At 40.7% G+C, this 27,342-nt stretch overlaps 3 protein-coding genes across 3 annotated transcripts; 1 reads left to right on the top strand and 2 right to left on the bottom strand.

The window, feature by feature from the left end:
* On the bottom strand, positions 1–21,622 carry LOC115367502 (probable acyl-CoA dehydrogenase 6). Its single transcript, XM_030063286.1, has 9 exons — positions 21,387–21,622; positions 14,731–14,851; positions 8,377–8,506; positions 6,805–6,911; positions 5,296–5,463; positions 3,942–4,115; positions 2,989–3,150; positions 1,668–1,818; positions 1–503 (listed from the first exon to the last, which is right to left on the bottom strand). Exons 1-9 carry the CDS (start codon positions 21,615–21,617, stop codon positions 413–415), a joined length of 1,335 nt encoding a protein of 444 aa, XP_029919146.1. The 5' UTR covers positions 21,618–21,622; the 3' UTR covers positions 1–412.
* A 194-nt stretch (positions 21,623–21,816) lies between these two features.
* gngt1 (guanine nucleotide binding protein (G protein), gamma transducing activity polypeptide 1) lies at positions 21,817–23,080 on the bottom strand. The gene is made up of 3 exons (XM_030063288.1): positions 22,944–23,080; positions 22,589–22,687; positions 21,817–22,329 (listed from the first exon to the last, which is right to left on the bottom strand). The coding sequence occupies exons 2-3, from the start codon at positions 22,682–22,684 to the stop codon at positions 22,204–22,206; spliced, it is 222 nt and encodes a 73-aa protein (XP_029919148.1). The 5' UTR covers positions 22,685–22,687; positions 22,944–23,080; the 3' UTR covers positions 21,817–22,203.
* Positions 23,081–23,448: 368 nt separating this feature from the next.
* On the top strand, positions 23,449–27,011 carry tfpi2 (tissue factor pathway inhibitor 2). Its single transcript, XM_030063287.1, has 5 exons — positions 23,449–24,476; positions 24,665–24,835; positions 25,094–25,273; positions 25,808–25,981; positions 26,441–27,011. The coding sequence occupies exons 1-5, from the start codon at positions 24,404–24,406 to the stop codon at positions 26,515–26,517; spliced, it is 675 nt and encodes a 224-aa protein (XP_029919147.1). The 5' UTR covers positions 23,449–24,403; the 3' UTR covers positions 26,518–27,011.
* Positions 27,012–27,342: the final 331 nt, after the last annotated feature.

Here is a 27,342-nt window from a genome sequence, read left to right as displayed (position 1 = left end):
TCTTTGCTGAAGATTTTATTTGATACTGTACATTACAACTGTACATACTATTGATAGTTTTCCTGAGACTATCCTAGAAATTGGCCTTCACATTACATCATACAAACGTGATTACTAAAATGCAGTTACTGAAAATAGCAGAACACAAATTGACAGATATTGTCACTTAAATAGCCAAGAAGAGGAAATGATTCACGCTGTAATGTGGTGTATATTTACATAAGCCACGATTAGAACTGACCATTGTACTGTATGAACAGGCATCATTATAGATCAAATGCAACATGCACAATTTCACCAAAATGGCATATGAGTTTAGTAACTGCACTTAAGGTGATTTGTTTCGTAATTTAATGTGAACACACTATGCTTTGCGTCATGATATCACTTCCTGGGTTGGGCACTGATGACATCACTTCTTGGGCAGCATGTCCATGTACTTGCAGATGATTCCCAGCATTACCTCATCAGCCCCTCCGCCAATGGATAATAATCTGGAATCCCTGCGGATTGGGGAAAACAAAATCAATACAAGTCACGTTCACTACACTATTAATTTATTTTCATGGCAGGACTTTGGTTTCTCTGAATGAAAGCAATTTATTTGTGCAATGAGCGCCTATCTTCTGATGCATTATCTGCCCCATCACTAGATGTCAGTGTGGCGTTAAATACGGCTGGGAGAATGTACATTTCAACACAGTATCATTTGACAACTTAGTTAGAGAGAGCAAGTGATGGAGCTCCCAGCATAGAAACTACACAACTGGAGACTGAACGCCAACTTATTCTATTTTCTCTCCTTTTTGTGACCCAGATGGATCATGGAAAGATTAAATTCAACCGTGAATTACTGTGAAAAAGTTTATCACTATATTAATGGCTGCAAATACTTGTGCAACATACTGTAACATCTGTTGAATATAACACTGCCAACAAAAATATAGTTATATTTTAGGTTGCAAACATAATGGCTTTTACAATCTGTTGTCACGCCAAAGACACACTGAAAGTTCAGAAACCATAATACCACACAATAGAACTGAAATGTTGAGTTTGACAAGTAAATTTCCTGTTCATTTTCTCATGTAGAATTTGATTATTAGCCATAGTAAGATAGACTTACCATGAGTACCAGATTCTGAAAAGAATGCATACTGAATGTTTCAGAATTATTATTATTATTATATTTATATATACTATGATATTTACATTTAAGGTATTATCAAATGTTTTATCCATTTCTCCATTTCATTTCCATGTATTTTTACAGACTTGAATTTTGAACTGCTTTGTTAAAATTACCTAATACGCTGAAAATGGCTAAAATAATACAGCTTTGTTTTTCACCACAATTTTTGTTAAAAAAAAAAATTGTGCATTGACCTTGGAAACATATAATATGCTCCTGTAGAAGCCATCAGTCAACCTCAGTCCAACTTTGTGGTTAATCGTTTAATTCCTGAATTCCTTGTGAAACACTACACTACTCACAAGCTTTAATGAGCTCCCAGTTGGTAACTGTTGGATCTGTGGTTCATGATTACACCAGTTAAAATCTTCAAACTCAATATTGGGACTTTCTGGCGTGTCTATGGACAAAATGAGGTGTATCCCTGGGATGCAGGCCACTGAAAAGGGCACGTTTCAGCTCTGTAGCCTCTCACCTGTAGAACCTGCTGACCAGGACATCGCTGGTGAAGCCCATGCCTCCCCAAAACTGGAGGCAGCTGTCGCCCAACTCCCTGGCCAGGCGGCCTGCCTTGAGCTTGGCCATGGATGCCAGCTTGGTCATATCATTGCCTTTGATGTACAAGGCTGCAGGGAACAAAGCACACATTGGGGGAGAGAAACAAAGGGAGGAGAAGTGACAAAAACAATAGGAGAGGAGCACGAGCAAAAGAAGTCACCTGCGGTAGGCTCCATTTCAGTACCAATCCCACCCTAACCTCCTCCAGTACATGTGATCAATTCAGCGACTTGCAGGAAATGATCCCACTAGAGTAACATGTTCTATGAACCGAGTGACACAGTTTCCCCTGTTTCACTGAGTGTACAATGATGATGGAACTGGCGCCTGGAGCTCGGCCCCAGTTGTTTGTGTGTTTGTGAGCCTGTGTGTGTGTGTGTCTGCCTGTGCCAAACACATGCAAAAGCTTTGATCTGTCTCTGGGCAAGCAGGTTGGACTTGAAGTGTTACCAGCTAAATTAATTCATTCAAAGCTGTTTGCTGCTGAAGTGGTTATGAGCGAAGCGAGGAAAGCACAAGACCTCTGACCTGCGCCCAACAGATGCACCCACTCAGCCGCATAATAAGTCAGAAACACTGTAGCCTAAAGCCTTTGGGTCGGGTTTTAATCACTTCAGAAAAGCTGGGTTTGTGACAGTGTGCCAGGTGGGTGAGGTTTCATTTTTTTTACAAGTGTGCCATTGTGCAGTTCATCCAATAACACACACACACACACACAACTACTGTTAGCAAAATTCCAGCAGGTACCAATAATACGTATCAACCACCATGTACGACTCTAACAATCTCTAGTATGTGCACTGAAATAACCTAATAACATCTAGAAACTATCACAACCCTACTATTGTGACCACCACTGCTGTTAGCACTGCAGCTACATCCACTGCTGCGTCTTAGTTTAGGGGCAATGTGGAAAATCTTGCCTCTTTCCTGGTCATTTTCTGGCTGAAGTCTTGTTTATCATAAGTCTACTGTAAGTTTATTGTAAGTCTTATTTTAGCCGATCTTTTCTCTTGGGCTGTGGGTATGTTCTAACTTCTGACCCACTTGTCAAATGTCAAACCATCTGGCTAAAATGATCCAGGCAGCCACTGTTATATATGCCCTTTCCCATTATGAACCCATCCCATCTTTTTCATACTATGTGTTATCCCTGTCCTTTACAGTCCGCCTTCTCAGCCCCGTTTGACATTTTTCCACCTCTGCTCTGTCACCTATCTCTATGAGGTGATTCCCACCTGTAGCGTTGTAGAGGAGGGAACGGAGCAGCTCGACCTCCGTCTGCAGCTCAGCCAGCTTGAAGTGGACGGACTGGTGGTAGAGGACTGGCATCTTGAAGATCTTCCTCTGCCGTGTGTAATCGATGGTCTCCTGAATGATGTTGTCCATCATGGTCAGAACTGGAGAGGCAAGGATACAACAAGGTGATGTGAAATTATTTTTAAAGAAATACTCCAACTTTTTAGGCACAATATCCAAGATGTTCGATAGCATTTTCACCTCTGTACGTCCAGTGGTTTGGTTCCTATGGGTAGCATTTCGTGTTAGCTTAGGATAAAGACTAAAACAGCTTTGGAGTTGCTGTAAAGGTTTAATATTTCACTTTGAAGGAGCCAGACTAGAATTCAAGTCTTTATGCTAAGTTAAAACAAAATGCTACCAATAGGAACTGAACTCCTCAGTCTTCGTAAGACAGAAAAAGGGTATTTTGCCCAAAACGTTGGCATATTCTTTTAACACCCTCACTGGATGCCAACACCATTCAAAGGCATTGCTGCTACTGAAACTACCTCAGCTGAATCAGTCAAGTCGAATCACTTTGGATTGCGCTGTTCTTTATCTTTCTTTCTACTTTTCTAGCTTAAGAATGTGTTTTGAGGACAGCTGTGGGGAACGATATTGTTAAATGGGAAAAAGTGTGTTTGCTTGTGTTTGTGTCTAATGATTTCATGCATGAAAGTCTAACAGGCCAGCCGGGCTAGCCAGTTCAATATGAAAACAAAGAACTAATTTGAAAGGATTAATGGCTTGAGTCACGATATGTGTGCTGTCTTTCTTTGGAAATGGGGGCTGACAGGAATTAATCAACATGTAAGTATCATTTACTGAACAGTAAATTCAGTGGGAAGGGGGCAGGATGTGAGCAAAGATGGGGCAAGTACAGTCAAGAGTGAAGAGGAGGCTCACTCACTATTGGCCACTGCCCAGAGCCTCTCTTCCTGGAACTGAAGCATCTGATAGGTGAAGCCCATGCCCTCCTGGCCAATGACATTCTTGCAGGGCACACGGACGTCATCGAAGAATATCTCAGCAGTGTCTGATGACCTCATACCGATTTTATCAATCTTGCGAGCAATGTGTACTCCTACAGCGGGAAAACCAAGGGTCATGATGTTAGTACTGGCAAGAGTGTGCATAATTACTAACGTCCATGTTTTGAAATGACAAACAACCTCTCGGCAGCAGACAAAGTGTTTCTGTGGAAAGCGGACACCAGCTGACACAGATTTTTCAGTAGAAACATTTTCTGTGTGCCCGTCAGAACTATAAAAAAACAAACCAACACACCAGGGGGGTTGGAACACAACGTTGCGAGGTATTAGACAGCCAGTGACTTTATACTTCCTGAATCCTGATTCATTTCCTTTTGTATTTTAGATTTTGCCGCAGAAAGAATGATATACTTTGTGACGATGAGATGCCATAAAGTCTCCAACTTGAGGATTGTAGATGAAGCCTAAACTTAAAAGCTGTGGCGGGGTCATATGAACAGCATGATATTTTACCCATGATAACGATGGTATCATGATACAGACAATTCTGTAATATGCCATATATAATCTGCTATTACACATGACAATATCTGAAACGGATAAAGAAAAATGTTTTCCTATGCACAGTGACTGCAACATGTGCATGACAGAACAGTTTCAGCTCAAGGCAGGGAACAAATACATCTCATCAGAAATCAAATGTGCCTCTGTGCAAATAAAGTTGAGGTTCAAATATTGACGCTTGGCACAAGTGTATTGTTAATATAGCACAAGAGAAAGTATCAGAATATATTATTTCAATATTTTGTCCCACCCCTGGACTGAACTGCCAAAAGCATGAAAGAAACATGAAATTGGATCACTGAATCTACTTGGTTCTTGGTTCACATCCTGAAAAATGAGCAGTTACATCTCACCCTAGGCTTAACCATTACACATTCAACTCCACCCAGGTGTTACTCAAGCAGAACAGCAGCGAGTCGGAGGCCAGTGAAAATGACTGTGAGCCAGTGTCACACGCATTACTCATCCTAGACACTTTAGTCCACGCCAAGCTCCAGGACGCAGTGAAGGGCAGTTGCAATTCACTCATGAATTGCACGCTTACTCCATGTTTTTTTGCCTGTTGAGTCTAAAAAGGTGCTCACTTCAATCGATACTCGGCAATTTTGACTCAAACACTTACAAATGATAATTCTCTGCTGAGAAATGTCTGTTGTCTCAGGGAAAGCAGTTCTACTGGACACATAAGTGAGAACAGTTTCACCCCACCTGGCAGGTTCATGGGCAGACAGATGAGAGATTTGTTCCTGTGTGGAGGTCCCTCACTGGTGTTGGCCAGCAGACACATCCAGTCGGCCTGGGTGCCGTTGGTTGTCCACATTTTCCCCCCGTTGATTACATACTCATCCCCTTTCTTCACCGCCTTCGTCAAAATACCTAAAATAAACACATGGGTAAATGTGAGCGAGATGAAAGGAAATGGGGAATGAAAGGGGATGAAAGAGTGTGAGGATGGATGGATGAAGGAACGAGAGAAGTCTGGCATTTGTAAACTTAAAGGCGTCAAAGAGGATAGTTCAACCAAAGAGATACTGCTCTGTGATCAGCCATACCACTCCAGGAGTCAAACACAATACAGTTATATTTCAATTTGGCTTCAGTCGTCCCCCACCTCACCTCCACCGACATTTATTATTTTTGTCCTATCAGAAGAAAAGAATTTCCCTCTCTTCTTGTATTGCAGATAAGGAGGTTATTAAAACCTGGTTTGAAGCCTTATCTTTCGATACGCTGAGTCTGGATCGCAATATTCAACCCCCTGAAAAAAACAAAACAAAACAAAACAAAACAAAAGTCTCTCATTTAAACTTCAGAAAAACAATGCAATGCAATTAATTGTATCAGTAGCTGTGACCTAAGGTGAAACCAGGCTGGAAAAAAAAAAAGGGCCTTATTTAATTTTCAATATCACTGTAGGTTCAAGGCTGAAAACAGCTATTGTTGCTGGAGCCACTACAGAAGGTATTTACCATCCATTTGAAAAAGTCTGATTATCACTGTGTCTGTTTTAGATGTATATACATTTTTTTTTATCCCTTTTAAGTGTACATGCTCAAGGATGAATTTCTCACTGCCCTTTGCCGGTAATACAAGTCTAGATGCTATTTTATTTATTCAGTTATCTATTTATCTATTTTTTACTTAGGAATGAACATTTTCGCTGGCATGGCATACCACAGACATAACTCCATTCATGTCTCTTATTGCACAATCCATGATACATCATTGATACTCTTGTTGAATAGCTATGTCATAACCCAGATTTTTGCTTGCTGTAAATGAGTTTTGCTTCTTAAATCCTCACCAGACACCAGTCCTCTATATTTTATTACTTTCTTTCATGCCTTCTCTTTTTACTGTATTTGACACCTTTTTCCTCTTACCCTGTATTATCTTCTTTTACACTCTACATTTCATTTCCCCACTTCTGAATGGAACAGTCTATGGTATTAAACCACACTTCTACGATTATAAATCAATACATACTTGTTCACAAAAAGCAGAGTACAGATGCAAACCATTAGCATTCATAATTCAATTCAGAAATCTGCATCTTTTTATGTATGCTGTACTTCTCTCTTGTGAGACTATTAATGCAAAACTCAGGGTCCTTTTTTATAGGCCAGAGTTGAGTGCTTATTCAAAATGGACCCTTAGGGGGCCGAAGGAAATTATATGATAATAAAAGACTAACAAGATGATGAAGGAGAGACGTACTTGATACATCAGAGCCGGCACCAACTTCACTAACGCCCAGGCAGGCCACTTTGTCTCCCATGATGGTGGGAAGGAGGAACTCTGTCTTTAGCTCATCTGAACCAAACCTGGAGACACACACACACACACACACACACACACACACACACACACACACACACACACCATGAAAACTGATGGTAGTGGCATACATCTAGACAAACCCCTCCTATAGCTAAGCTAGGAAACCTTCCCAGACCAAAAGTAAATTGGTTAATTCCAGACTTCTGTTTTTGGCGTGGAGAATGCACAGGAGGCTTGGGGAAAGTTGGTGCTGCCTACTTCACAAAACTTCAACATGAAAACAAAATTTGTCATGCTCTTATTTATTAACTCAAGATTTAGATAAACAGAAGCAGATTTTTAGGCTTTGAGTCAACTGAGATGTTGACTGTGCAAAACAGGCTGATGCTCAAAATCAGGAGGATGCCACTAATATTTTGTCCTTTTGGTGTACTCGTGATTGGCAGGTAATTAAACTGACAAGTGTGTAAATGCATGCATGGACATGTGCACATATGTTGTTTGTATCAGTGGCAAACCTCAAGCAACAGTAGAGCCTTCTTGAAGCTAATGATCTAATATTTTGGAAACTGCCAATGCCAAGTGTTGAAAGTCTGTGGTGCTACAATGTGAGCAGCAAGTCGGAACATGGGATTACATGTTTTAAAGCAACACTGCCGAACGTCTGAGGGAGTTTCAGTTCCACTGGGACGGATGGAGGGTGGCTTGTGCTGAAACTCCCACGGGATCCACCTTTTTTCTGCCCTGTTATTACTAAAGCCTTGTTTCAGGCTACTGTAGATCCCCTAATTAAACTCATGAGACAGTAGCTTTCAATTTCACTGAATTCCACGTTGTTTCACAACTTAAGCAGCTGTTTCATAGCAAAAGGCCATCACAACAGATTAAGGTCTACAAGGGAGGACACAGTTGCCACATTTTAATACTCTTCTCCACATACAGTATATTCACTTTCAACTGTTGCTTCAAAATGTGTTTTTTGTGAGACCTTTGGTGACTAACCGTGACACGGTAAAAAGCTATAAAAATTATCCTGTCGTGACTAATTGTCATCTCTGTCTTATCTTCTAGTCTACCTGGTGAGCCATAGTAATATAACCGCCAAGTTATGTAAGAATGACAAGACTAAAAAAAAATTTAAAAAAGTATCTATAAGAGGTTGTAGGAGAGTAAACAAATGGCTCACTTGACATGGCCCAAGGTAGGAATGCTGTAATGCTATTCTAATGTATTGACATGTATTAAGAATTTGCTTTGGGGAGTTGATATGGTACACATAACATACACTGACAACCAAGACACTGAACTAAAACACCGACAATATACTTAAAAACAATGACTGAAAACCTAATACATAACATGAAAGTCAAGAATGCATATTCTTGGTTTTGGCAGCTCATTGCCAATCCCATCAGACTATAAATGATTTTATTGTCATCTATCTAGTGGTGAGCATCCGTGCCAGTAGAGACCTGATTGCAGGAGGCTGCATGTGCTGCTGTGCTGTACCTGGACAATGCAGGAGTGGCCATGTCAGTCTGTACGCCGATGGCCATCGGGATGCCTCCACAACGGATGTTGCCGAGCTCCTCTGCCACCGCCACACTGTAGCTGTAGTCAAGGCCCAAGCCTCCATACTCTGCACAGGACATGACACACATTCCTTTAGTTTAACTTCAACAGCAACAGTCCAAGGTTGAAAGTTTACTTTGCACTGTGTGGGATATTCTTGTGAATAGATAAAGCATGCATTTGAACAGTGTAAAAGTCTACTACAAAGATGAAACAAATAGAAAAGAAAACGACTTAAAGACCCCATGAAATGGACACTTACTTTCTTGATTTTATGCAGTTCCTGTTGAAACAGGATGTTTGGGCGGGACATAATACAGGGAAGAATCACTGACATGTGAAAACCAATGGGATATCAGTTTGGGAGAGAAACGCAATTTTATTTGAAGGGATAGGTGGATACGAGAGGATGTTCAAAGATTTGAGAAACGTTTATTGGTTGAAATTTTAATTTACACCCACTCGTACAGGATGATTTATGATACTCTGTTTCATGAAGACTTTAAGTGAGTGAAAGTCACTTTGGATAAATATGCTGCATCACTACCTTACCACCTTAAACCAGCCATGCAAACCATGAGAGTACAGTGTCTCAAGCTTAAGTCCTCTTAACTCACACCACCCCTCTCTCTCTTTAATCCTTCATGCCATTCTCCTCTATATAATGCTCAAAAAAATACTGCCACATACACAAATGAGAACACACTATTACACATGCAATGTTCTGGTGGACTGATGCTTTTCTACTTGTGCATACACTCAAATTAATTGATATGGTATCAGTAATTGTGTTGCCTGCAAGTAAATCATAAAAAAGAGCTACTGGAAGCTCAGCAGATGAGGGCCATGTTATCTCAAATTGTTCTTGTTATATGAAACGGTTTTGATCTATTTCCATTTCCAACCCATTCAGTGTAAAAAGTAAAAAATGGATATCTAAAAATGTCATTACTGCACTCCCCTCAACCCCTCCCCTTGCATGTCAGGCATTTACAAAGACCCTAGGTCCTTAATGGAGTTGAACAGCACTTTATCAACCAGTGTAAAACTTCACTTTCCTACTGTCAGTTATTCTCACAAAGAGGCATGTTTTTGTCTTTCTTTTATTTTTTCTTCCATCATCTGTTGCAGCATCCATTGTGAAATGGCAGGCTTAGCTTCCATACTAATATACTTAAAGCTAAAGGACAATTTCCCTCTACTACTCTGTGAATTAATGCTAGCTAATGTAGCCCCTCTGCTTCTCTCAAGTCTTCTTTGGTAAACACACATCTCCCTTACTGACACAATAAATGATGAGAAACAGTCTTGCCGCAATGCAAAGCTGGCCAGTTTATGATCCTCCCGTGCTAGTTTTGCAAACGTAACCTGACAGTAATTCATTTGGGACAAAGCTCTCAATGATGATGACCAATCAGCCGAAAATGACAAAGCGCCGAACATTTGTGAAAATGTGTCATTTTCTCTGACTGAATATGTCAGCTGCTGGATAATGGATGCTAATACTGACTGGAGATGAATAACTATGAGCAAATTTAACACATGGATGCCTCCAGCCAAGCGGGTAAATGTCACCTGTCAAACTAGTTATTAAGTAATGGAAAGAACAGACAGGGAGACAGCAAAAAATAACAAAAAAAATGGAGACAGAAGGAGAAACAGATATGGTGGAAAAAAAGGCAAACAAGGCAGAGAGGGAGCCAAAAATAAGAGGAAACAGGCGCAGCTGTGCAGTGATAAGTCTGACAGTCCTGGAAACCCTGTGGTGGATATTGTGGACAGAGGGAAGCGCCGAGGTTTCTCCCACTTTAAGCAAAACAGCTGGCTCCGTGGTTCAACAAGCAAGCAGGAGAAAAGACAAGTAAACAAAATCCTGTCCCTCATTAATGTGTATCCTATATGCATATGTTTCTCCACTCTGAAGAGCAGATGTTCCTCTGCGTACACTCTCGTCGGGCGGCACTGGATGAAGATACAGTTTAGGCCTATAGGCCAGGGCATTGCTGTAGCACCGCAATGCTTTATTTACAACAATATTTTGTCACACATTTTACCTTTTTAAAAAATTGCAGCTTCTGCGATTTGAATATTACACTTGGCTATATTGCAATTCTGATGATATTTCGATATTTAATTTTTCAACCCTGCTCGCCACTGTGTCATCATTACAGTGTGGTGTAAAATATAACCCCAAAAGTCACCATATGAGCAATGACTTTGTGACTGAAACACTATTTGTTGTATTGCACTACTAAAAAAGAAATGACACAGAAAGAAACTGCCTGAGCGCATAAGTCTCTCCAACACTTTAACCGGCACGGCATTAATATCACAAATATTCAGCTCAATGGAAAATGGTGTGGGCTGCCAGTTCTATCTGTCAGGCTGGAGAGGAGGCCAATGCCAGAGTGTGAACTGTGCATACCACGCCGTCAGTGCAGAGGAAAACAGGCAGGGAGCCAACGGTCATCCCTGTCTTCTCCCTCACCTTGGTTGCCTTGGCAAAACTTCCTGTTCTTGTGTTTTGAAAAGCAATAATGCCTTTTCTTGTACAAGGAAAAGGGGTGGGGGATGATATGGGATCAGGGTGAGCACTATTTAAGGGGATATAGGGCTTTTAAGGCTGTAAACAGAAGTTCTAGCCTGGCTGCCGGTTGTAAAATTGCGGCAGAGTATACAGTTTCAAAGGGGAAGGCACCCCACATTGTTATGAAGTGACCATTCAATTCTCAAAAGATTAGGACTTAGAAATGCCTCTGGAGTTCAGGAAAACTCTTTCATCCCACCATAACCCAAAACATAAGAGAACTGCTCCATTGTTTATGTTTTTGTGCATATTTGATACCAAAACGTCACATTCAACACAGGCAATTAACCCTGTCACATTAACTCTATGGGTTATTATAGTCTTGGCATGAACCGGAGGGGTTTTATCCTTCCTCAGCCTAATCCTTAACATGAGTAAACAAAGTGGTCATCTATACAACTGCTCTAAGGCGAGTGCTGCAGTTTGCCAGATTATCAGTATTCATCGCTGCCAAAAGACAAACTCCAGGATATCAAATAACTAGGAAAAGTCGTCCGAAAATAAGCAAACTTCATGTTCTTAACCTGAGGCCAAGAGTTGATTTTTTGGTGCTTCTCACTTTAAAGGCTATTTTATGACAGATACATAGTAATATCCCAATTCATTATGAATGATCTGAGGAGCTGTATAAACTCCCACAAATGTCCTGCAGAGTGATATTATCACCTTGACTTCCTTTCTGATAAAGACAGGCTGTTTCTTTCCCTCCCCCTGATGAATCAGTCCTCCACTGGCCAGATCACTACAGTCCTAAAATTCAACCCAAACGTCTGAATCAATTCACATAACACGGTGCGGAATTCTCCGACAGCCTGCTCCGTCAGCCAGCGCAGAAAATTATCCAGCTGCACTTAGTATGAGAGTAATCACAAGACATGTAATTTCATTTCAAACATCAACATCAAATGTAGCCGAGAGTATTAGAAAAGGCTTGATTTCACAGCATGTCCATGTAAACAAACAAAACTTATCAATGAGAATACAAATAAAGTCCTCACTCATTAATAATTATTTATTTGTAATGTACTTTCCAAAGCATAGTTACAAAATGCTTCACATCACAGAATAAAAGGCAGAGACCAAGAAAACAGCGGCAATAAAACTACAGCACATAAATAAAGAAAAAAAAATAAGGAAAGTATGGTCACCACATTGACTCCAAAACTCATAGGGCTACTAGTTAATGAGAAGTGCTTAATAGGCCACAAAATGGATTTTCAAAGTGGAACAGGCTTTTACATATTGAATGGTTTAAATACTGTAGCATTATGTTACATATTGTAACACCACATCACAACATCCCAACAGTGTTGTGTTGGCTTTACACGTCATACCCAGTATCGATACTTATATAGTTTTACAGTGACGTCTCAAAGGTATTCCTCAGGCTGTAAATCATAGCAGGTAACTTTCCATGTGGTAACTTAGTGTGTCTTGACACAGCCTTTCGCTTGGCCCCCTCCTCCTCTCTAATCCTCCCGACTAATGCTTAAGGCTTGTGCACTCAGCACATTTTAATGCTCTCTCTCCCTCCCTCTTCTCTGACCTACAGATTTATGTGGGAATCTTCTTCGCAGGACCTTCTGTCCAAGATAGCTTGGTCACAGCTTTGTTCTTTTTGGCAGCAAATGTCAGAAGAGAGTCTTTTACTCTAAATCAACTAACAGCTTTTGATTTTGACACATTTAAGGTGCTTTGGTAATTAAGAGGAAAATTATGGTCAGTCAGTCAGGGGTGAGCCACTTTGTCTCTTTATTCCTGTGTGCTATCAAATTTAATGGTTTAGAGCACCACAAATCACATCTGATTATTGCATACTCTTGAGGAAGTAAATGTCTTATTATTGTGACAGTGTTACTAACTATGGATGTGCACACCTTCACTGCATACTTGTATACACTTTCCCCAATTCTCTTCACATACTCAGAATAAACTAATCACAAATGCAGTGTGGCACTGTACAGATACAGTATCTGTATTTGTCCCACTGACCCCAAGCCCCAACAGCAACACAGCTGGCTGCACATCTGGAAATGGGATATACTGTACAAACAGCTGTTGTGGGATGTTGACGTGACACCAGCACCCATGATCACTGCGGGAAAGCTGCTATACCAGGCTGGCTTTAATATATGCCTGTCAAGTATAACGGGAAATGAAAGGAAGACCAAGCTGTGAACAAAGCATGCCCAACCCCTCTCAAAGCTGGGATGGTAAAGACACACACAGACAACATATACAAACACACACACACACACACACACACACACACACACACACACACACACCCTTTAAGGAGAAGTCAGTTCATTCGGTTTGTAGAGTGCACTGTCTCTACATTAAACTGTCAGGTGGACTATCTCTACTGCCATCAGTTTAATCCACCTATTCCTTGGTTTTGGGCGAATTATTCTACCCACATCTTAAATTATGAATCTGAGTGATTGTTATTCATGAGATTCTCCTGGGATACAGCACAAAAAGTACAAAAATGCTATCCTCAAAAGCATGAGTGGTGTTTTCTTGGTTTGAAGACTATAATATTTATGTTAGCCATATGCCAAGGCCTTTTGAATTCCCAGATATGTGACTGATTTATCATGGGAGTTTCTGTAACTACAACAACATACATACATCACGAGGTCCAGCTGATCAGTCAGTGTTTATGTTTGCATGGATTAGCATTAGCAACTGAAGTTCCCAAGGAAAGAAATGGGCCAAGATCCATGCCACAAAAAGGGGCTTACATCTTTCCAGAATCATTTTCATTTTATGGACAGACAGTATCCTGCAGACACAAATCAAATATTTCCAGACTTTAAAATATTCTTTCAATCTCATAAGTTATTAGCCAAATGAAGGAAACTACAAATCAAATCTGACATATGCTAATACTGCAGACATTGTACATTTAAGGCATTTACTTTATCTAAGGTTTATGCCTGATGCTTTGAAGCAGTTTTTACTGAATTAACGTTTTATTGAAGTTTTAGGTGGAAAGCACAATCTGACAAGAAACTCTCATTTCCAGTGACTTAGAGTGGTGCACCGAGTCTGGCTTCTTGTCGTAAAGGTCGCCATCATCTGCCTGCAGGCTTATTATTTCCTCCAAATCCTTTCACAGAAAACAAGCCGTCTCAAAAGTGAATAGACCTCTAGTTCTAAAATCAAACAAGCCCTTTATCCTACCTCTGTGATCCAGGTGATACACAAAAACCCACTAGATTAATTAAATCCACATTATTGTCTAGAAGGAGCGATCTTCTGATCAAAGGGAGCGGGGCTAAAAAAAAACTTCACACTTATTAATAATGCCAGCCAAAGGCCCTGTTGGTTCATTCATCTTGCTCCCTTGCAGGGTCACAGGGGGGCTGGAGGTTTTCCCACCATCAATGCAACCCCGTGGACAGGCTGCTGGGCCACTGCAGGGCTAACACAGATCCAGGTGGACAGACAAATACATTCAGATTCACACCTAGGGGCATTTCACAGTCCCAAATCCACCTTAGTTGTCTTTGCACTGTGAGGAGGAAACTAGAGCACCCAAAGTAAGCCCATACAAATACTCAAACTCCACACAGAAAAGAGCCGGGAGCCGAACACCAGCTCTTCATGCTGTGAGGAGACCTCTCAAAGGCCCCGTTGAACATTTGTGCATGTTCTGGAGAAACTGTGAAAATGTTTCGCAGTTTTACACATCTTACCGACTGGTCTGTTGACCCCCAGAAAGCCAGCACTTCCCAGGATCTTGAAGATTCTGTGGGCAGGAAACAACCCCTCGGCCTCCCATTGGTCCACGTACGGGTTAATCTCCTGGTCGATGATCTATAGCACAAAGACAACAGGGGAGAAATATGACACGTGTGTATTTCTGCTATGTTTTTTAATTTTTGTATTATGAGTGATGATATAGTATTCCTGAAAGCAAAATGTGTGTGAATTTTGTAATTGTAAATGTGTGTGTGTGTGTGTGTGTTACTATTTTTACCTCAATGCCATACTAAACAATGAATGACAAACCGTCTTGCTATTCTACCTCCTATACTAATACGAGGAAATTGACTCACTATTGGGCGCAACCCAATGGATCTATTTGTGAATGGAGGTGAGAAGAAAAAAAAACATTTTTAGACATACACTGTCTTCCTGCTGCGTGGTGTGTATCTCTGCTTAAGTCTATGTAATCTATCTCTGGCAGACAGCTAGACGAGGGTTTACATATCAATGAATAGAGAGCGGGCTGAAAAAAAGTATGAAGTATGGTGAAAGCATAATATTGATGGCGAGTGCCATTATACATGGCATGCCATTTCCCAGATATATATTTTATCAGTCCCCTGTTGAACAGCCATCACCGCCTGGCGACATGCAGTTTATGACAGACTGCAGGCTGATAACACCGAGCCAGAGCCATGCCCTGCATTTCCCAAATCTTGTCATCTCATAGCAGAAAAATGTACAGGTTCCCTAAAAATGAGGCCAAACACAGAATTCAACAGTCACTGGTTGAGTTTCTTTGCTACTGTATAATACCTACATCTTCCAGTGCAATTACACTTCGCTCACACAGGGTTTCTGTTGGGGTTTGCCTCATACTAGTTTATGAAGGCCATTACCAATATTTTACACTGAGGCTGCTGATAGATAATATTGTGCCACTAATCAATTCAGTGCAGTGTTTCCCCCAGAATTTTATTCCTGAGCAGTGAAGAAGCCTCCAAGACCATCATGCAAAACTAAACACCTCACTGAAACCATTCAACCATACTTTTATTATTTCCAGGCTAGACTATTGTTATTTGTTGCACGCTGGAATGGGCCAGGCACTAATCGGTTGCACTGACTGGCACTTATACTGTCCACCTGTTGTTGGACTAGGCCCTGCTTATCTGTTGCACCTCTGTGTCCCATGTCGCTTGTGCAGCTTTTAGTAATTCGACCGGGAATTCTCAGCGGCAGCTCCCAAACTTTGGAATAGCCTACCCCTCAGCATCAGGTGGGCAAATTCACTTCCAGTTTTCAAGTCTCAATTAAAAACATATTTTTTTCCTCGCTGTCTTTTCTGGTTCAGATAAAATTTCAATTTTATGATTGTATTTATTATTAAAGACTTTGCTCTAATGGCCTCAATTGAGTTTATGGCTTAAGTTGTTTTTAACTTTATTTCAATGGCTTAATTTTAATTTAAATTTTTTATCTGATGTTGTATAACTTGTTTTAATTTTAACGTCTTAATTTGTTTTTAACTTTAACTTTATTTTGTTCTGTTTTTATTTGTCTGATATTGTGCAGCACATTCAGCAACAATTCAAGGTATTTAAATTTCCTATATAAACAACCTTCATGGTAACTTATTCATTCATTTTCAAACCATTTATCTTAATTAGGGGCGCTGGACATTGAAACTAAGACTAATAAAAATTTGGGGGGTTTAGAAGTCATCATACCTATTCAGTGGAAAAGTTTCAGCTACACTACTGCCTGTAAATGACGAATGAGTATAAAAAAAACGCTGACCAATAAAAACAAATAAAAGTTAAAGAAATAAAATGTCACTGAGGGTTTTAAGGGCAGATGTCATGGAACCGTTGCAGCTTTGTCAGGGAATTCTACACAGTAGTCTTCATCAGGGAGTGGAAATGTTTAAATTTCTCAATCTCATTCAAACAGCATTTGCTTCATCATTGTATGTCACTGCTGCCAGGTTTTCTGTGTCATGCACAAAACATTTATCGGGAGTAAAGAGGGGCTTTCTGAATGGATCCTCTCCCCTTTAATGGAAAAGAGCCAATAAGTGAACCTTATTGCAGTGACTCACTTGAAGCGCCTGGAACTGGTCCACAGATGGAAAAGCACTTACGGATGACCAGTCTGCTGAGGCACTCGCACAGTACCAGTTTTGCGGGAACTCCCATTGCTCTACAGAGATTAGGACATAAACCATGTAGCAGGAACACTCAACCTGCTTGGCCTGGGGGGCAGTTTTGAGAAGTGACCGAGGACATGGGCCAGTTGCCATACAAAAAAAAATTGAATTTGTATTAGATAAAACTGACTTATTATACTGACTTATTGGTGCAAGGATTGACAGTTGCCCTATATGGCAGATAAATCACATATTTCATAACACTTAACAGCTGTATTTTAGTTTTAAATGCTTTGGTTACATTTGAAAGAGTGAATACAACATTAAATATATAACTGGAACCTCTTCCATCCAGCAATCACTCAAATGTTAGTATGATTCATAAACAAAAACTGCTCCTACTGAGGACACAATGAGATACATCTTTATGCTCTTAGTGTGAAATACCCATTTACAGGATCAGAATTACCCTAATTTCTGCGTTTGCTGTCCTCACTCATCTTCACCGAGAGGTAAATCCGGTCACAGCAGCCCCGCACCCGCCAAGTGTACGTGAACTTTTTGTCAAAATCAAGTGTCACTGCTTCTGCACACTGCACAGATCACTGATAGGCTAATATACAACTACTCACTGATATTTTTAATCCCAGTGTTAATTTATTTTTTTGTCATTGTAAATTAGGTGAATTAGAAAATTGATGGCAGGCCACTCAGTAACTTCTGATTTGGCCCCGGGTCATAAGTTGAGTATGACTGCCTTGTAGGGTTACAGTGTGTGTGACATTTGCCAGCAGACTTTCTTTGAATAGCCATGGCCTGCAGCTTAGTAAACAATGTGGATGCTGGTAACATCTTCTGCCTGGAACAGTGGGGTTAGTCAAAAGGAAAGCTAGAACATGAATCCACAATGTACTCAGCCACAATTTGTTTTATTTTTATACCATCCTGTAAAATAATGGCATTTCATCTTTATGCAGCTGGTTATAGCTCATAAGAAAAACATATGGACTATTGCTTTGTGTATTTCCTGATGAACTGGCTTTGACAATGGCTCACTATTTGATGCAATCATCCAATTCCAATTTGGTCGTTAAGAACAAAGTCATTTTAATGCATAAACACTTTTAATAGCCGAAAGCTGCGGCAGAACCCTGACAGAATGGTCCATTAATGAAATTCTCTGCTCAGTACATTGTCTTCCCGACGACAGGTACGGAAAATGAAACGTAATGATTAAAACGAATTAAGAAATTACTGGGGAAAAGGAATCACTCTGTCCAACTCAAGCCTCAGCCAATCACAGGAGGAGCTAAATGAGCCTTTGGAATAATGTAGCTTGTTAAAAAATCTTATTTGATTATCCTGTCTCTAACTCATTAAATCAAGCTTGGTTAACTCTGCATTTGAGAGAGGCAACACAGCAAGCACTGGGCTAGACTAGGGCTGTATCTTACCATTCAAACAAAATAACCAAAGAGGAAAATTCACAAGTTTTTCCAGGATTGCAAATGTGATGCACACTCATTTTCCCTTCCAAAACACACAAAACCAGTTAACACTCCTACCAGCCAAGAAAAATGAAAATGTACTGGCTCAAGAACTTCTAACAAGACATAAAAAACCGGACATCTTCTTTTTACTGTCAGGGGCAGAAAACAGACTTCTCTGGTTCATTTCAAGGGATATATGAGCTACAAGTCTAGGCCTGAATCTGTGAAAATTAGTGAAAACTCACACAACATCAAAGACAAACGCAAGCAGTACAAAAAAAAGCCGTTTTTGGTCCTTTCTAACCCGCAATAAACTCATCTCTGTTCAAAGTTCAAATCCTGAGGAGGGAAAGGGAGGGTCGACAAGCTGTTGGAAAGAAAAACACAAAGGTCACCAGGGAGTGATTTTAAATCTCTTCACAAAGGTTACTGTTGACTATTTATGTTGCATACCAGAACAATTTCACAGTGCTGAACGGTCAAGTTGTCAGATGGGGTCAAGAACATTGTGTTGTCCAGGTGCAACGATATATTCGGTCTGAGGGTCCGCGGTTTCCCCCCCCGGCACCTGGAGCACCACAGGCAAGGCAAAGGGCCAGGCCTGCCTGTGGTAGGAAAAATGGTTGTGTGGGCTTCTGTTTTAAAGAGGGCTTTTACCATTCTAGACCACTACAGTATATGCTGCAGATGTGATGACCCGATATGTTTTGCAGCAAGTGTGTTTCAGTGTGTGAAACTGAATATTTTTGCTGCCAACACAAAATCCTGCAGTATGCACAAGACCCATATGTCGGACATCTGAGTACTTTTTCAAAAAAGTGTCAAATGACAACTTAAAAGGAAAACTTAAAAGTGCTACATAAAATATGTAGATGCGGCGTCTATGCAAGGTCACTTTGTGGGCTAACTAATTCAAATACATATTTGATTGGCTATTTCCCAGACACTCTGAAAGTCTGACCTTGAGCAGTCATTAAGGATTGCTCATAACCCCACTTGTATGCCAACTTTAAACACACACTATTCTACAGTGAATTCTTTTAATAAACCATGCTGCCTCCAGTTCCCTTTCCGCCATTGCCGACATATTGTTCTGCATTTCCTTTTCACATTTTCATCCTTCCCATTAGTCCCAGCGCTAGTTTATTTTCGACCTCCGGGCATCCTTTTAAGGTTTAGTCACACAGAAAGCTTCCCTCTATTTACCGCAACATCTTTGCTCAAACTAGGCTCTTGGTGTTATTTTGGAGGCCATTGTCTCCAATGACTGTCTAGTAATTTATAGCCAAAATGAGACCTTTTAACTCTTACAGCTAATGCCGCTTTAGTGGACAATTAAGGCATTATTAACAGACATCAATGTTACACTGGTATCACAAAAGAAGACTAAATATCGTCTGTGATTTTTACAATAATGTGATATTTTTTCTTTTCTAGTTAGATTATTCTAGCTGTTATTTGCCTTTACCTCACTGTTCATCAAATCAACATTATTAATGAGTGTTTATCAAAGCCTCATGAGTAAATATCTGATGAAAGCACCACTTTTCATCCTTGAGATGATATTGTTGCAATTTCGATAGAGGTAGATATTGTGATATTTGATTTTATCCATTTCGCCCAGCCCTACTGGTCATATCTATTTACTTTGACTTTTTGTTTCCATAATTCCCAGTTGCTGTGTATGAGCTGTTGTTTTTCAGATAAATATATTTTATTACTGTCCACTGACACTTGACAGGTAACAAAGTGGAGCCGCTGCACTTATCAGTTTACCCAAGCCCTGTAAAGTCTGAATGGGCTGGATGCACAGGAAAGGAGCTGAGTGGAGTTTAAACAAGATTAAACATACATAGCATGTTTAGTCTAGCAGACATAATATAGACAATGGTGGAAACTTTCTCAGCTTGTAAGAAAGGCAGCTGAGCAACTGCTGGAGCTGCACAACAAAAATTATCTGGTGACATTACATAGTGTTTAAAGGAGAAAAAATCCACCCTGAAACAATTGGTTTGAAGTTGATGTAATCTGCATTTCCAGGTCCATTATGTTATTTGTTGGTGCATTTTTACTACATTTGACCATATGCTGAGATGTTTCAGCAGTATTTTCACCTGTAACGTCTAATGTAAATATAGCGATACACTTGGCATTGCAACGTACTTTTAACAATTTGATTACATGGATCATAAATTGTGAGCTACCATCACTGTATGGCCACCCTTTCCCCGCTTTTATGTGTCTCTTGTGCCTTTTATTCATTTAAATCTGTGTTTACAGCAACCTCCTCCCCTTTCCTCTGTGTCCTTATGTGCATCATGATTGATGTGACTCCACAACACAGTGCAAGCACTTCCATAACCTGTTTTGAATATTCGATGTAGCCGTGTGAGAGCCATTTGTGTGCCTCTCAACTTGATGCATCAAACAACCAGATGATGAAGTCTCACTGCAATAAATGAAACCATGCAGGCTGGTGCGTCCCGGTGAGAGAGCAGGGCTGCATGCTGCAGGAGCTCTGCTGACATTAATGGAGTGGGGTGTGGGAGTTAATGAAAACAAAAGAGCCAGTGTACCTGCACACCCCCCTCCCATCCTTACTCACTAATGTCCCACACTGACAGGCACAGCGGCACATGCAGATTTGTTGCTGCACAGGTAGGAGGATGCAGACGGACATCACGTGACACCGCCTCCCGTCACCAGCTGCAGCTCCATCGTCAAAACTAATGTTCACTGTGAGCTTCAGTGCTTTGTACTTTGTACCTGAGCGGAACATCAGGATACACGATGCAGACAGATCTAGAGCAACAACCAACACAGTGACCTTTCACCTACTTTAGTTTTATTGCCCCCCTCAGGTCAGCTGCTCACGGTTATGTAATGTCAAATAAGACTCCTGCTTTCAAACAAGCATACACCTTAAAAATACACTTTTCGCCTTCTGCACGAAGCTCTAATGTAGTCCTAATGTCTGCTATGTGATGCTAACAGTGTCGCGTACCTTTCTGAGGGATTTCTTTAGTGCAAAGTGCTCCTGTGTGTAGAGTAAGTGGTCGCCCGTCGTCTCTGAGCCACTGCCGGCGGCGGGTTTAGATGAAGTGTGTTCAGACAACGACCGGGCACCGCCGAAGCAGGTCAATTTGTGCAAATGACGGCTAGAAAACAGGTTCAAGTGCAGGGCTCCTGTGCGCAGCGCCATTTCTGTTGACAGAGTTATGTGTACTATGCGCATGCGCAGACGGTCGCATTGTAACCAAGTTGGGAAGGAGGTATGGTTTCTCCAGGACGCTGCACTACGACAACTGAATTATGAATGTCTCAAGGTCACTAATCATAAAATAAGCCTGGTTAGTGAGTCAGATTTCTATATTTCTTTACCCTGTTGTTACGGTGGTGTCTTCACAGTGAATGATGAGGCAAGGCTCAGTTATAGGGGTTGGAAACAAGCACATTTAATGACAGCAGCTTCTGTGTGTGAAACAACACATGGGACCAGTTGCGTAGACTATACACACCACATGAGAGAGAAGCATTGTAAAAAAAAAAACATCAAACAAAGCTCTGTCATTGCTTGCCCAATACAACTCTTATTTATTGCAGCTTTTCAAAGAATAAAATCACGAGGTTACAAATCTGGCCAGAAGATGGGGAATAATTTATATGGGAACTCATGAAATTTTACACATGGGCTCATTCTTTGTTTATTCCTCTAGTCGTGTCTGTCTGCAGATGATAATCCGTTTTATGAGGGCAGGGAGAATGTCCTTGGGCACTAGTGAGGTGCTAATCTGAGATATGAAAAGCTCCTCAGGTCCAGTCTAGCAGATGACACAGCCACCTTTCTCCTTGAAGGGGTTCTTCTCCTCTGGAATGCCTTTGACCAGGATGTCCTCCTCCACACCAGCCTGAATGTAGTCCTTCATCTCCTCACAGCATTTAGATGTCTGCAAAAGAACAGACAGATATGTTGAGGCAATGCCGCTCAGAGGCAAACTATGTTTCTGGTAACTTCTGCAAAACATAAATCACCCCTTTTTTATCATCACAATCACACAGGATGATGATTATTGGTTACATGTCCAAGTCTAAATTCTGACTGATAATACAAATTTCTTCACTGGGATTTTGAATTAAAAAAATAAAAAATAAAAAATAAAACAAATAAAACAAATGAATCAATCAGTACAAAGATGAAGCACTTACCTGCCACCTCTCAAGCTTGACTTCAAGTTTAAGCTGGGTTACTTCCATTTTAGCTCTGTCCAAGTCTGTCAGATCCTCTACATTTATCACCGGCATTTTCTGTAGGTGGGCACACATGTTAATTAATCAACTGTAAGTCATATTCACTCATTAATTTCAAATTTTCACATCATCATCATCAGTACATCATCATTATGTCCACGGAGGAGCTTAATGCGCATGTACTTATCTACTGGCTAATAATAGGTTACCTTTTCAATACATCCAGAACTCTTTTGGCATAAATAATCACTCTTATATGGCACACAAATCAAGAAAATATAATGAAATAATAATAACAAAGAAGCATACTTACGACTGCTTACAGGGAGCTGTCCTCTACCCCTGGAACCTTGCCGAAGAATCCCTCTCCTCCCTCTCAATCTGGGTTATAAAGTAATCTTCATAAACAATCCTAATCCGTTAATCTGATTAAGACAAGGCCCCTTTCTATGATCATGCCAGGCTATCAAAGGGGAGAGTAAATCCCACAGGTGTCTGTTTTGGCTCAATTGAATTATGTGGAAACAATGAATTGTTTTAACCATATATTGCAGATTAAGTTTGGATGGACATTTGGGCTCTGTTTTTGTATTCGGATATGGGTCAGGGGGAGGTGCTTTGTGTTTCAGGTCACTTTGATAAGATGGCTAATCTGTATTTAGCCTCCACCTGTCAAGTTGGAGATGTATCATTGTCCTAAAGATGACAACGACAGCACTTCTCCAACAACATATAAAAGCTGACAAACCTTTCCTGGCATAACATTATGTTCATCATATGTAGGAAAGCAGTGCAATGGATATTTTGTTCTCCCAGATTATCACAGGTAGCTGTTGAAATTGAAACACAGTATCTCTACGTCTGTTTTATTTTGTTCTGTTTCTTAAGACTATGATGTGATGCCATGAGTCTTGACAGTAAACTGTCCAATCCTTTGTACAAATACTCCATGGTGGGGCGCGGTGAATGCCTGTGAGCGGGGAAGGAATTGGCTTTTGGGGGGAGCTTAGTGAAGCGAGACATTACTGCTTCTTTGAAAGAGTATTAGAGGCGGATGCAGCCATTAAGCTAAACCGATGGCAACACAGACCATAGACGGGGCTGGAAAGAGAGCTGACACTTTTATTCAAAAGGCTTTGTGTGTGTGTGTGAGTGTGTGAGTGTATGTGTGTGGTTGTGGGTGTGGGTCAGGATCCAGTCAGACCGGTACGTGCTGGGAACTTGGCAATGGAGTGCATGAGACAAGTGTTTCACAAGAGTGTCATCCCCTTGGAGACAAAGCAATGTTTGTAGTGAGGAGAGGACAATCACATATGGACGCTGTATGTCTTAAGGGATCCATAAAATATCACCATAAGATGATACACCAGCACTCTCGTCGTCATCATCATCATCATCATCACCATCAGGTCATCAGTCAGTGGAGCAAATCTTAAACTTATTTATATGTCTAACAGGGAAGGGCTCTCATTCAGTCACAGTGGCTTATTAGTTCATACACAAACGAACTCAACATGATATTTTACATTGGCCCAATTAGTCACCAAACAAACAGACTTACACGCAATATGTTACAACTGTAAACGTAAAACAGCCCCATCTGTGATGCAACCAATAAATTCATCATCACTTTGAATCCAGTATGGAAATGAGTCACTACCTCCCGCCCCTAACTTTCCCCTGGGAAAAACTTCACTCAAGTATAAATCTAGCGCCGCCGGGATGGTCTGGAGAGTGCAAAAGACCGGAGCTGGATCAGACTGAAGCTACACCATGGAGTTTTGCATATTAACCCTACTGACAGTTTTCTCCTCGTTTTACAGCGTTTTTGCGCTGCCACATAAAGGTAACGAGGAAAGAGAGCTTTAATCTGTATTTTCTCAAGTGCGCCTTCGTGTTTCAGTGTTTGTTTGATGCCCGTCGTTTGGCCCCAGGCTTAAAAAAAAAAAAAAACTGGAATATAACGCGCGGCATTGTGTGCAACTTAGGCTACTCATTTACGCTTTGATCCGATTTCTTTTGTGCTGCTTTCAGGCGTGTGTCTGCTCCAAGTGGACGAGGGACCTTGCAGAGGGGAGATCGAGCGCTATTACTACAACACCATCACTCAGAAATGCGAGACGTTCTACTATGGAGGCTGCCAAGGGAATGACAATAACTTCAAGAGTTATCAGGAGTGCCAGAAAACATGTTTTAGAATACCAAGTAAGTTGTTCCTGTGACATGCATACACTTGAGATGATAATGACCTTGCCCTGCCTTTAAGGGCTATTGTATGGATTTTCCTCCTATAATCTGCATTTAGTGTTTTGCATTTATAAATGTATTGATGAATAGGGTTCATCAAAGTATTTTAGATTCTAACTGTGTCTAGATTGAATTGTAGTCTTCTTCTGGTGGGGGGGGAGTGATCAGTGCCACGTGGATCTAACTTAACCTAAATTTCTTCATTCTTCTCCTCAGAGATCCCCCAAATCTGCAGGTTTGCCAAGGAGGAGGGACCGTGCCGCGCCCTCCACCTGCGCTACTTCTTCAACATGACCTCCATGCAGTGCGAGTCCTTCTACTATGGTGGCTGCCAGGGCAATGCCAACCGCTTCCAGGACCTCACCTCTTGCAAGGAGTACTGCAGTCCACAGAAAAGTTAGTAGACATTTATTTACCTTGACATCTGCCTCACTGTGGCGGCAGAGCATGCATACATGGAAAGCAGTGTAGCAAAAATGAAGGGATGTCTTGTAACACACTAATCATGAATATTGTATGAAATGCTACTGTTGATTTGATTCAGAAAGTTTCCGCTGTGATGTCTGAAAAAAAAAAAGATGAAAGACACCTCATAGGTGAAATGGAGTGAAAATACTGTCAAGGAAGCATTTCAGAAGATTGAAATTGGGTGCTTTGTATGGATAAAACAGTGGCACATCTTTCCTCTGTCAGGATGCAGTATGAATGAGGATATTTCACTGCGAAGGAAATGATTCAGTGAAGCCAAGAGAGAAAAAAAAGTTTTCTGGACCTTAAAAAATAGTAATCATAGGAGTAAGTCATAGGAGTAAATTGTTTTCCGGTAATTATTGGCCTGCAGACAGTGGTCTCACAGTGTAACAGCGAAAAATACAAATACTCGAACTGTGTTTGCTTTAATCGAGTTTTTTGGGTTTGTATTTTTTGCAGCTGTTCCTGTGCTCTGCCTGGATCCTCTGGACAAAGGGAAGTGCTCCGCCTCAATAACAAGATACTACTACAACACAGCCACCAAGATGTGTGAGGAGTTCATCTACTCTGGCTGCGGAGGGAGCAGCAACAACTTCGTCTCACGTCAGAGCTGCATGGACGTCTGTGCCAAAGGTGCGTGTGTGTGTGTAGCACAACACATTTTCATGGTCCAATATGAAGCCTGTGTTCAAGATTCCCAGACGATAATTGGAGAAAAAATTGCCCCCTTCCAAATCCAGCTTACAATATCTGCATCCACACTCAGGCCTGTTTTTTTGCTTGTTTGTTTGAAGACAGGGGGAATGCAGCGGACAAGGGAATTTTGGCAGCAACACAAATAACGCTCAACTGGTTTTCATTATCAGTTCTGAAAAATGAATGGCATTTCAAGAAACCATTAGCGTGCTCTCAGGGATGATAGCGATATTTCCGAAGGCATTTTTGAACCGCAGCCAATCGTTAGGTTACAAACAAGCAGAAAGAAAAGCAAAAGCTATCTCTTCACGTACATATGCCTCTGCATCAGGGAGTGTTTAACCGATTTTGAATGTGAAAAGTGCTAATGAGATGTTATTCACTTTTTCGTTCCAGGAAAGAAGAAGCACCCAGGTATGGGGAAAGGACGTCGCATGAGAAGGAACAGAAATATCACTTTCATGCAGGCTTAAATGTTGGACTCAGGAGTTCTCACTTGGATAAACACATAATGCAAACTAACCAGCAGTAAACTGGGATATTCAAAACTAACTTGTTGCACTACTCTTAATACTGAACAGAGATCAGCTACAAGGGTGCACAGATGAGGTCTGTCCACCAGCTATTTACATAAATGTGAATCGGTAAATCCAACAGCAGTATTTTTGTTGGTTTATTTTTTTAGGTCAGTTCATAATGGCACATACATTTTACCAATTTCGACTGTACTTTTGAATTTGCCAGAAGTGCTTTGCAAACTGTTTTTAATGTGACTTTACTGTATGCTGTTGATGAAGTTTTTTACTACTGCACTAATGTTCCAGAGTGTGTATTTTGATATACTGTGTATGTATGTTTATATTGTCTTTTTTAATATAATGCATTATGACAATGGTCTTTTTTATTTGCTGTATTTGACCTGTATTATAAGCACATTTTTGATAAAATATACATCATTTGATATAGATTTCTTGTACTTTCCCATTATTTATCACAGCCATACTGAGTAATATTTTCCTAAATATCTAACATGAATATGTGACAATAATCTGTTCTTTTTTCTCCTCGCACCATTTTGTGCATCTGTTAGATTTCTCTAACTTATTTCTCTTACGCTCAACATTGCACAAAAAAACAATCATCTTGTCTGGTTTCCTCTCTTTCTCTGAGTCACTTTCACTTTATCTCTTGGCCTTTTCCATTCTTTGGTAATGCTACCATCTCTATCTCCTTATCTGGTGAAACTTTGCGAAGCATTCAAGCCACTCTTGGCTGTTCCAGTGTAGCCTCGACTCAGG

Source organism: Myripristis murdjan, chromosome 11, assembly GCF_902150065.1.
Source record: "Myripristis murdjan chromosome 11, fMyrMur1.1, whole genome shotgun sequence".
Lineage (NCBI taxonomy): Eukaryota > Metazoa > Chordata > Actinopteri > Holocentriformes > Holocentridae > Myripristis > Myripristis murdjan.
The sequence above is the reverse complement of the archived record's forward strand: the minus strand, read 5'-3'. Positions and strand labels throughout refer to the sequence as shown.

What these genes read in the sequence shown, in the direction of transcription:
- LOC115367502 (XM_030063286.1), bottom strand. Translation starts at nt 21,617, where the DNA reads ATGCGCATAGTACACATAACTCTGTCAACAGAAATGGCGCTGCGCACA. An exon ending in TCTGCCCATGAACCTGCCAG is followed by an intron (nt 4,116 to 5,295) that starts GTGGGGTGAAAC and finishes TTCCCGCTGTAG; the next exon opens with GAGTACACATTGCTCGCAAG. An exon ending in GCTCTGGGCAGTGGCCAATA is followed by an intron (nt 3,151 to 3,941) that starts GTGAGTGAGCCT and finishes TTGCCTCTCCAG; the next exon opens with TTCTGACCATGATGGACAAC.
- gngt1 (XM_030063288.1), bottom strand. Translation starts at nt 22,684, where the DNA reads ATGCCGGTGATAAATGTAGAGGATCTGACAGACTTGGACAGAGCTAAA. An exon ending in TCAAGCTTGAGAGGTGGCAG is followed by an intron (nt 22,330 to 22,588) that starts GTAAGTGCTTCA and finishes GTTCTTTTGCAG; the next exon opens with ACATCTAAATGCTGTGAGGA.
- tfpi2 (XM_030063287.1), top strand. Translation starts at nt 24,404, where the DNA reads ATGGAGTTTTGCATATTAACCCTACTGACAGTTTTCTCCTCGTTTTAC. An exon ending in AACATGTTTTAGAATACCAA is followed by an intron (nt 24,836 to 25,093) that starts GTAAGTTGTTCC and finishes TCTTCTCCTCAG; the next exon opens with AGATCCCCCAAATCTGCAGG. An exon ending in GTACTGCAGTCCACAGAAAA is followed by an intron (nt 25,274 to 25,807) that starts GTTAGTAGACAT and finishes TATTTTTTGCAG; the next exon opens with CTGTTCCTGTGCTCTGCCTG.